General features: G+C 43.0%; 1 protein-coding gene across 1 annotated transcript in view; it reads right to left on the bottom strand.

Annotated features, from left to right (window-relative positions):
- The window catches only part of SYCP2L (synaptonemal complex protein 2 like), a 63,547-nt gene that overhangs the window by 48,107 nt on the left and 3,816 nt on the right, over window positions 1-11,624 (bottom strand). Inside the window, exon 2 of the mRNA XM_084851491.1 lies at window positions 9,710-9,919. Within this exon, the coding sequence (XP_084707617.1) occupies window positions 9,710-9,919 (210 nt within the window). The remainder of the gene's footprint in view (window positions 1-9,709; window positions 9,920-11,624) is intronic.

An 11,624-nucleotide genomic window follows, 5' to 3' on the forward strand; every position in this document is an offset into this window, starting at 1 on the left:
TTGACAAGAGTTTTATCACATGGTACAAGAGGATTGTCTTTTGCTTCCTCACTTTAAAAGGACATTTTTGAAGTTTAAATTACATACTGCATTTTTACTAGAGCCACAGAATTTTTAGCTGATTGATTCCTTGTTGACTGATTGAATACGTTTTGGCAGTGCACAAATATAGGTGGCTTTTGAGATACTGAAGTAAGTGCGAAGAAGCAAGAAAATTCATTGTTCAGTTTTTGAAGTTACTTTGCTTACAATGTATTACTACAACAGGGAATATGGTGAGGGGAAGCTGACAAGAGTGTTCTCATCTCCCAGTCTTACTGATTAATTGGAGGGGCCCCACAGCAATCAACGGAAGCTGTAGTTGATCATGTAATGCCACCTTCCCCAACCTGGTGCCCTCCAGATGTGTTCAACTACAGCTCCCATAATCCCCTAGCTAGGGGGATGATTAAACCCAAGTAAAGCTTGTAGACACCCTTTTTTTCTCTCCTTCTCCACAAGGGGTTATATCCAAAGTTAGTCCTACTTAGAGTATGGGACTACTGAAATGAATGGGACTTAAATTAGAGTAATAATGGCTACAGTCTAACGTCTCAAAGCAGCTTATGAAGAAAGTCCAACCAGTACACACAGCACAATCCTATGCAAGCTTTACTCACAAGTAAGCCTTAAGGGTGTTCACTGTGCATAGGATAGTAATTACAAAGGCATATCCATTAAACAGCCACAAAAGCCACTCTACTTAAAAGCATTAGGTTAGTCTAAAAGGTAGTTAGTGACTGACCTTCAGTGTTGCTTTTGCCAATAATCTGAAAACAAGATGTTGGGGTGGAGGGGAAGGGAGAGATGAGAAGTTTAATGGAAATATCCAAAGTAAATACCTCATCTCTGTAGAATGCAGAACAGCCAAAACTCTGCCCAATCATTTCAGACTTGCCATTAATTATTGCCATAATTACAGCACAATCCTATGCATGTTTAGACAGAAAAAAAGGCTTTTGTAGGACTTTTTCTTTCTAAACATGCATAGGATTGCGTCCTTAAGCACATATATGGTACATTTCAAGCACTTATAACGGGGATGGGGAACATGTGGCCTTCTAGAAGCTGCTGATCTGCAACTTCCCATCCTTGCCACTGGCTATGTTAGCTAGGACTGATGGGAGCTGCAGTCCAACAACATCTGGAAAACCACATGTTCCCCATCCTTGGTTTATAGGATTTATATGCATTGTCTTCATGCTCGCCTTGCATACACTTCTTTAAAATGGTATTCAGTTCTATGACCACTTAGGGCTAGTTCCTTCATACTTGCCACTGAAAATCACTTTCACAAGGTGGGTTCTTCAAAAAGCTGCAGAACATTTCCATCTGTTCCCCACATTAGCTGATCAGATGTCCTGGACCAGGGATGGGGAACGTATGGCTCTCAAATGTTGCTGGAGCTCAACTCCCATCCTTCCTCACCACTGGCTGTGCTGGCTAGGGCTGATGGGACTTGCGGTTCAACAACATCTGGAGGGTCACATATTCCCCATCACTGTCATGGATACTTAGCATGCTAGTGCTACACTGCTACGTGGCCTGGCACTTCTCCATGTGAACCACATGTGAAGCTAATGGAAAAAGTTCCTGCAGCCATATGGTGGTACACTGAACACCAGGAATCAGCTTCCAACTGCTAATATGTATATATCAATCAGCCCTTAACACACACAACATAAATGCACATTGTGGCATTTTAACAGGTTCTCAGGATGGCTTTCCACACCGGCTCTTCCCAATAGCGTGCTCAGCTGCCTCTAGACAGTCCATTATGAATGGACCAATTAATGCGCCTGTGAACTGAGTCACACTTGCACAACAATTGTGTTTAACATGTCTATACTGGTGTTTCCCCAGAGAAAAGATGTGACATGTTAAGGGCAAGCACGTGTCCCTAAACGTTTTGGGACAATGGCCAGCAAACGCCAATTTCCCACATCTCACTGGCATACTTTCACTGCATGTTTAGGAATGAGCATCTCCCCTTCATACTTTATGTCTTGTCGCAAGAAACACCAGCATAGCCACAGGTAAACTGGCACACCCATGTGGGAAAGGATAAGCCCAAACAGCAGTTCTTAAAGGTCACAAATTGGCATGGCTAAGGGGAGAAAGGGAGATTTGTGTGGCTCACTGCCAGCAGGTGGCTTCAAGGTGCACAAATATTGACCTGGTTCACACATCATGGCAGCAAATTGTGTGTTACTTAATTAATCAAATCATGGGTTAATTAATTAGCCCATGATTTGACGGGGTGCACAGAGAATGCACATGCAGTTTCCGGCTTGAATAAACAACCTACTGAATAAACAACACCATTTGTACATTGTTAGTGTGACATCCAAACCTGGATGCTCTGGGTTGTTTAAGAGTTAAACAACCCAGAGTTAACCCATGGTTTGTTGGTTTAACCCTGGGTTGTTTGGCCCACTGTTGTGGAAAGGACATGACACAATCCAACAGTTTGATTTCCACACACTTACCAAGGCGGTGTCAAAGAAGTCTTCAACAAGACTGACCAAGAATTTACTTTCTTTTGGTTCTATCAGGCTCAAAAATTCTCTTGTCCTTTCAAACCAAGTGACCATGTAAAAGCCAAAACAGATGCAAGCAGAGTCAAATTAATGTTTAAAACTAATTTTGTGCCAACAGCAAAATGAAGTTATAAAGGGCAGTTACATGTACACAAGGACCAACAATAGTGTTGCTTTTGTAGAAGGGGGAGAACAGCAAGGCAAAGGATGCAAGGCAAAGGATTTCCCCCCTGACTCCTTACTCCCCCTTTCCACCACCGCTTCTGATGAGAAGATCCACAAGGTGGTCACGGAGCTACCTCAGTGAGCACTGTGTAAATGCATGGCTGCTGACTGGAGTAGAGATGTGAAGGCCTAGAAAAACCCTGGAAGAATTTGGGACACCCCCTCTCCCTGAGGATGGTTGTTTTCTCCAAAAAAATCGAAAAGCTATGGATTATGAAATATTTTCTTTTAGAATTTAAGACAAAGTATGTATATATTGTTACCCAGCCTTTGCTTCCCCAATGGTTTCTAAAAACTCTGTAATAAGAACACTTTTTCATAGGAAGACTAGAGGTGTAAAATGCCTGAAAATAATGAAGCCATGGGAGAAAAATGTTTTTTAAACCTCTCTGTAAGATTCCCAGCATAGTTCTTTCATTCCTTATTAAAATAATTGATCTAAAGTATATTTTACTGATAGACACATATGCTCAGTTTGCCAACATGTAAGTAGAGTCACCATTGTGCATTCTTGACAGTAAATGGGCATTTTTGACATCTGGATTTTGTTCTAGAGTCCTGTGTTTCTGATGCTGTAGCAGTCATTTAATGTAGTTGTAATCTATTCAGACAAGAATTACATATTTACTAACGGAGGGAGCAATCCTATGGCCGCTAGACAGAAGCTAGACAGCCACAGGATATGTTGTTTTCTGGGAACCGACCTTGAAGCCCATGCTCCAAGGTCAGTTCCCGGAAAACCAACCTCCCCCCACTTCCGTGCTGCCTTGGAGGCTGCGCAGAACAGCCCCGTCCTTCACGCTCACAAGACGAGCATGGAGTGGCCGAAAAGGGGCATGGCTGTGGGTGTTCCAGGGCAGGGAGGGCGGAAATGCCTGTACGACACAACCTATGCGGCTTACAGCAGCTTTGTTCAGCCGCAATCAGCTGTCTAGCCGAGAATGCAGGGCAGGAGAAGCATGGAGGGAACGACCCCCTCCGTGCTTCTCCTGCCCTGCTTTGGATAGGCTGTTGCCTCCGAGTTCAGAGGCGGCCGCTTATCTGGATAGGATTCCTCCCTTAGTTTAGTTCTAAAATATAATGATAATTTCATGCGCAAACTCAGTCATACATAAAATAACTTTAGGAACAGAAAGGCTTCTTTATGTTCCTAAAGCAGCCCTCCCCAGCCTGGTGCCCTCCGGATGTTTTGGACTACAGTGCCCAGCATTCCCTAGGCTTGTGGGAGCTGAAGCCCAAAATATGCTGGGAGTTGTAGGCCTTTTCTTTGTCTGAACATGCATAGGATTGCGCCCAGAGTGACTTTAGATCTGTAAAGAGCACTAAAAAAACAAGTATTGCCAGTATTTTCAACAGTGTCCAATTTTTCTGAAAAAAACAGGGGAAAAAACAGGTTTTTTCTTGGCCTCAAAGTTTCCAGAAGTTGTACATGTCTACTGGAAAATCACCCTTATCAATGTCAACATCTATGGCAACTAACCAGTAAGCGCACACACAGACGCACCCTTCCCTCTGCCAACACCTTCTGGCACTTAAAAGCAGTGGCGTAGCGGGGCCAGGGCTCACAGGGATGCAGCGCTGCACCTTTTTTATTAGCAGGGGTGCTGACAGCACATGTCACCCCCTTCAGAATTCACTCTTCCCTCTGAGCTTAGCGGCAAGCTGAAGGGAAATGAACTTTCCCAGCAACAAAATATTGCCTCCTGTTGTAATGCAAAGTATTTCAGGGTGGTTTTGGTCTTGAATGGGCAAGTAGGACCCATGAGCTTTACAAAAGGCCTGCTCCTGGTGGAGATAAAACCGCTAGAACTGGCTTGTTGACATAGATAAACAAAGCTGCTGAATTTTTGGACTCTCCTTGGGGGTGTGGCTATGGAGACTGTCATGATGAGAGCCTGCACTTCCAAATTTACCATTACATCACTGCTTAAAAGGAAGGTTGAGGTCTAGCAAACCACTTCGGCACTGCTCCCTGCAGTCTGCTCTGGTAACTGCTGCCACATGCCAACCTAAGCAAACCAATTACTGGTCTTGCTTAACGGTTAGCTGTTTTCTAACTTGTTTTCCAAGTCACTGCTTCCTTTTGCTATTTGAAGGGTAGGCAATGTAACACCAAAACTTAGCCTGTCAAGGCTTTTCTCCCCCATCTGTGCAAATTTTAATCTGGGCTGTTGCTTCTGTGTGGCAACTCACCCAGGCCAACTATTTGAGGAGAAAAGAGGCTGAATGAGGAGGGGAAGAGTTTTCCCTTGGACACTGCTTGCAGGCCTTATATGGCTGACTTTCAGTTTCCAATAGAACCGATTTCTTCCTGTAGTAACACATCACAGGTCTTCGTAGAACCTTACATCAACCATATACAGCAAAAATGAAGCTTGCGACCCTTGCTCACAAGTACCAAAGCAAGGTCAAAAAAACTTCTCGCAAACACTTTTTAAAAATGGGCTTGGCAATTAATCCTTACTTGAAAGAAGGAATACTCAGTTTAGTTTGGTTTGGTTATCTTAGGCTACAATATCATACATTCATAGAAAAAGTCAGATCTGTTTAACAGATTATATGGCAGATCAGTTACATGGCATTCATGTATAGGGTTACTTATCTTTGGTATCAATCCTTGCTGAAGAAGCAGATTTATACCTTCTTGAGGATCACTTCTACAGTACAGCTGAATGCACTTCAACAACAGGGAAACGTTTGAGAATTCATTTTTGTCTAGTTCCTAGGAGGGAAAATCCCTACATACATTAGGATCTAAACAAGCAATTCAATGAATTGAATTTTATAAGATGAAGCAATGGAGGGTTTCCTACTTGCCTTTTTAAGAACTTTGTCTAGTTGGTTTAATAGTTGCTTGTTGTACTTCTGAGGAGGATAAATATCCTTTTCTTGCACCATTTCATTTATTTTCTGAAATCCCTTCCCCCTAAAGGCATCACTTAATAGTGACTCTAGCTAGAATAAAAAGAAAAAGCAACACTTTAAAATTAGCTTTCTATTATTGAACATTAGCTTGCCCACAGCAGGTCTACACATCTAGTCTGGTGGTCAAACACAATATACACTATTTCTTTAAAAATAAATCCATACATCTGCAAAAACTGTGCAACATAAATACAAGAATGATTGTACCATGTAGTAATTCTGTGGCCATTTAACCGTACAACTTGTCTCGGTCAAAGGGCCTTTTAAACCTGGCTGTCTTGTGTTTAAAAAATATTGTTTCAGTGACTCAGCTATTCTTTATATTCCCTTGGAACTAAACCTTGATTCCATAAACCTCAAGTATTTCATCAGAGTGCTACTGTTTCAGCTCCTGAAACAACCTCTAGGATATTTTTGTATAAGTTTACACTACTTCACACATGGACTTCTCCTACACCAAAATCACTTTCACGTAGGAAAAGCAGATATACCATGTGTGAAGCACATGGAGTGTCGGTTTCACTGCACAGGCACAAGATGAGAAGCCATAACTAGCCAAACTTCCTACCATGCACATACAGAGCAAAAGAGGCATTCATGTTCATCCATAAGCCTGCTTATATTGCACAGTATTGCCTGCATAGAAATAATGGCCATGTAAGAGGGATGTCATGTCTACAGATATCTTAACTTAAAGATGTAAGAGAATGAGCGGTTAAATGAACATCAACATATAAGTATTTTTGGAATAATCGAAAAGGACAAAATGGTTAAAACACACACCAGTCTCACATCCATTAATCGTTTCTGGTAGTGCTCATACTATATCAAGCATTACCTCCCAAGTCTGCATTGGCACACTTAAGTTTCAATTAAATAAGCCATGTCCTTTACACATACTTGTACAATGCATGTATTGTGCAGTGCAAGCACACAGCTCTAAGGTACACTGACTGCATGCATTCCATTTGAAGAGTATTTTCAACTTTTAAAGCAAGACCAATGTCTAATACTTTGCTGGAGATAAAACCTAATATAGATATACCGTTAGGACACGGATGGGCAACTGGTAGCCTTCCAAATGTTTTGCCCTACAGGTCCCATCAGCCCTAGGCAGCACAGCCAATAGTGAAAGATGATGGGGGTTGTAGGCAAAACACGTGGAGGCTTATTCTGGCATCATTTTAAGACAAATGTATACACACCTGTCTTAAGAGGTGATGTAGAATGAATAACCCAGTGACAGCTCAGGCATGCCTTCTCCAGACTGGGTTCTCTACTTTGGTCAAGTGTATGTCTTTGGTGAGAAATTAATATACACTTATCCTAACCACATGGCACTGGCATACTTAACACATAGGTGAGTGTACCAGAATCTTGAACAACATCAATAGCAGTCCTTAGTTGCAAAAACAGAGGAAGCAGACAAGAGAAAACCATGCATATAATAGCTTGGCAAGTACGACAGCAGTGCCAATGTGCCATATTTAAGTTTTCATGTTTTGTTGCTCTCCTTCAGACTCACCATGGTTAAGAGCCTCCATATAGAATGCGAGTATCTGATCATTTTATTTTAAAATGTTTTATTTAGTTTTAGCTTTGTTTTGGTGCTGCTATTTTGATTTTGTGAAGTGCCGTCTTTAATTTTTTTTTACTGTATTTGTTTTTTATTACAGGATTGGACTGAATATTATTTCTTCTTGACATTTCATATGATGAACTACTTCTAGAGCTTGAGGAGCAGAGAAGCAGAACACATTTAAAAACATAAAAGATAATAATGCTCCAGTACAGCTTTCAGATTTGACTTCCATTGCCTTCTTGATCGCTTTACAAAACTTACAGAAGCTATACCAAAACCATGTATTTAGTATGTTCTAATTAAAATCCTTGAAGGAATGGTGGAAGAATAGTGCCACTGCAAGGTGGTAAACCCTTCTTCATTAGAGGTTTATAAGCAGAGGCTGGATGGTCAACTACCAAGGATGTTGTGGGAGCGGATTTCCTGCATCAGCAGGGACTAAATGACCTTTGAGGTCCCTTCCCACTTTATGATTCTATAATTAAAACATGAAAGCCAAGAAAGGTGCATAGCTGGACCACCCTGGCATCTACTAAAATGGTGGGGAAAAGCTTCCACAAACATCTAAGGACAAATATGGTGGTTTTATGAATGAGCTGGAAAAAGTAGTATAAAGCACAAGGAAAAACACTACAGAGTGATCCTTAAATTAGTGTTTCATTCTTAGTTCACACTGACTTTGGAAGCTAAGGATCCTGAACATGTTGAAAAATGCAAAGGGGGGTGGGAGAGTCTCTAAACACAATTATTTGTTTTCTAAATTGACTGAACAATTTAGTGCATATCTCGTGATATTTACGTAGTATTCAGTTCTGTCTGGCATTTCACCCTCTTTCTCTCTACTCTCTTCTTCCTTTAGGTAAGAAAAAAAGGAGGGGAAAAGAATCATTTCAATCCTGGAGTCCCAAACATATAAATTGATTAGCAATATTCAGTCAATGCTCAAATTATGGAAAGGGGAGAGAGAGAGGTAGAAGCCCCTTCATGAAATCCACTAGCCCAAACTAGTGGAAATCCACTAACCCACCAATCTGACCCAAAATGTGTGTTTACTGCCCTCCCACTAGACGTCCAAAAACAGGAATTCAAGGTGGAATCCTATGCATATTTAGACAGAAAAAAAGACCTACAACTACGCTGGCTGGGGCATGTAGGCCTTTTTTCTTTCTAAACACACATAGGATTGCACCTTAAGGGGACCATCAGAAAAACACAGGATGGCAGCCTTCATCCGAGGTGTCCTGTATTCCAGCACTTTGCCCGTCCATGCATTTGAAACACAACAGAGAACAGTGGCTCCCCTAAATGCTTCTTGTTAATACAGCCAAGGAACACCAGCTTACAGCAGCTATGGGAAAGAGAAAACCCTGGAGTACTCAACATGCACATTCGACTTACAAGTACAATCCTATGCATGTCTACGCAGAAGTAAGTCCTACTGAATTCGATGGACCTTACTCCCGGAAAGTGTGCACAGGCTTGCGGCCTCTCCCTATCAGAATGCAAGGTAGAAAAGCTCTTTAAACAGGGGCCGGGGGGGGGGGGGGGAGAGAGAGAGACAGTAAAATTAACAATGGAGATAAGTTGTTAAATTTCCTGACTAGGCAGGAGCGTGGGCGGCCTGGTCCCAGCCATCAGCAGCCGCAAAACAAGTTACCATTCCCGCTCGCCGGTCAGACAGAACTCCTGCTGCAACTGCCAGCTGGGGCTGCGGAAGCCGAAGGGACGCCCTTCTGGCCCAGCCTTCGTCAGCCTCGTGCCCTCTAGATGTTTTTGGCTACAGCTCCCATCATCCCTGACTGCAGCTGATGGAAGCTGAAGTCCAAAATATGTGGAGGGCAGCAGGTTGGGGAAGGCTTACAGCAGCTATGTGCCGTTGCGTAATTAATCTGCTGTAAACTCCCGACCGTATTATTTGATTTAAAAGAGGGAGGGGGACAAATCTTCAAAACACACCAAAGGTTCCCGAAAGCTCCTTTGCAGCCCATCCCTAAACGACTACTCGGTGGGCCCGGATGCACAGCGCGATCCCATACAGGTTTACATGGAGTTAAGTCTCATTCAGTTCAATGGGGCTTTCTCCTTGGAAGGCCCGAACCTGCGCAAGTTCGCTCACGAGGCCTTCTTCTCCGGGAAAGCGTAGTTGGCGCGACCAGGTGCAGGTTTACTCGGCGGTAAACACACACGTACACACTGCTTGGCTTACTCTCCAAATCAGTGCGCATAGAATTGCAAAGCTAGGGGCAGCGGGGATCAAAGACGGAAGGCCTTGAACAGAAGAACCCAGGGTTGCGCCCAATGTTAGTCCGACTTAGAGTAGACCCATTGGAATGAATGGGACTTAAAGTACACTAGCATCGGATGCGAGCGCCAAACATCTCTCGGCCTGTGAACTAACCTGTGGCATGATGGCTTCCAACCCCTCCAGAGAAGGCCGCAGACAGAGCCACGTGCCGCCTTAATGAGCGCTCGGGCGGCGCCTGACGCCCCTTCGGCGTGCAGCTGCTGCGTCTTGCTGGGCCTGGGCCCTTCACGTGGAGGCCCCGCGCGATGTGGGCGCGCAGGCTGGAGGCTGATCCTAAACAGGTCTCCTTGGGAGTAATTCCCGCTGGTGTAAAAGGAGCATGCACTTAAAGAAAACTGTATAATCCTACGCAGCCTTCCTTGGTTGGAATTCGGTGGTGTTTATTGCTGTAGAAACGTGGGTAGGGTCGGCCTGTATACAGGCGCGGAGGGCGACGCCATTAGTTTGCAGATAGACGAGAATTCTCGCATCGAGCCCTGAGCCGGGGAAGGAGTTTCACCTACGGCTGCAATCCAGCGCATATTTATTTGGAAGTAATCCCCGCTGAGTTGAATGGCCCGTATTTCTTTCCCTGTCCATCCGGGAGAGGAGAATAAGTAGGATCTCCTGCTTGGGGGCGGGGGCTTTAGACGTTTACCATCCCATATCTACTCGGGAGTGATCCCACCTGTGTTTCGTAGTTCTGAACACGCTGTTAGGCGTCTCTGTTAGGATTGCCGCAGAAATTAATATTTTCTGTATCTAACGAAGATTAAGGGCACAATCCTATACATGGCTGGCTAGGGAATGCTGGGAGTTGTAGGACTTTTTTCAGCCTAAACATGCATAGGATTGCATCCTAAGATATTCAGACATATTGAAAGGATAGAGACAATCCAAATTTCATACTTGCGCAATCCTATGTATGTCTAGTACTTAGAGATAAGTCTCGTGGGGCTGAACGGGAATTACTCCAAGTGTTAATAGGACCTCAGTCTTAATTTCCCTTGTAACAAAAATGTGTTACACTATGGTGCCATGGCGACGATCAGCAATTGTGCCCAGTTCTATGCTGTGAACCAGGTATGCCTACTCAGAAGTAGGTCTTGAGTTCAACTGGACTTACTCTTAGGTAAATGTGTGTAGGATTGCAACCTTGGGATCCCCACATCCCATATATAAGCATCACAGCCATTTTTTCACCATTAGCCATCCTGACTGTGAGTGGGAATAGATAAATGAAAGGGGTAGGCAACTTGGTGCACTCCAGCTGTTATGTACTACAACTCCCATAAGTCCCAGCCAGTATGACCAATGGTCAGATTCTGGAAGTTGTAGCCCTGCCCAAAACATCTGGAGGGTACTGTGAATGCATAGGGATTAATTTAAGTATGGCGAACAGGCCCTCCAGATGTTGGATTCCAATTCCCATCATCCCCAGTCAGAATTGCCAGTGTTCAGGGATAATGAGACAACAGTGGTTCAACACTCTCTGGAGGTTTACAAGTTCCCCACACCTGGATTAATTCAATTGACTTCATTTAGTTTTGCTTCACAATAACTACAGAGGTTAACATGAAACACGGACAAAAATATTAAGGAAATAATGATTTGTAAAAAAAGATAATAATATTAATACACAGAAAATACACTGCACTGGGTTATGGCATAGAGGTGCGGTAGGGGTAGGGCTTTCATTTTAGCAGTTTGGGTATTTCTAACAAATAGAAATAGGCTTATTAATATTTTGAAAAAAAATACATACACTCCTAAATAAAGTCTCACATCTGTGAGGGTTTTTTAAAAAATTGTGATAAATCTCAGTCAGCAAAATGCTAAGAAGGAAGGATGAAAATAAAAAGAAAGGATGAATATTGTTAATACAGTTCTTATTTCAGTAATGAACAAATAAAGTCCAGTTTCCCACAAATCAATCTTGCTGGTTCCTTTTCCAGTCGTAGTACAATTTATTAGTTTTGTCATGTCATATGTATCTTTGGTAAACAGTGAACAAAAGGTGATTACTTTT

The sequence above is a fragment of the Heloderma suspectum genome, chromosome 4, assembly GCF_057233095.1.
Source record: "Heloderma suspectum isolate Gila_16-S chromosome 4, 16-S_ref, whole genome shotgun sequence".
Taxonomy (NCBI): domain Eukaryota; kingdom Metazoa; phylum Chordata; class Lepidosauria; order Squamata; family Helodermatidae; genus Heloderma; species Heloderma suspectum.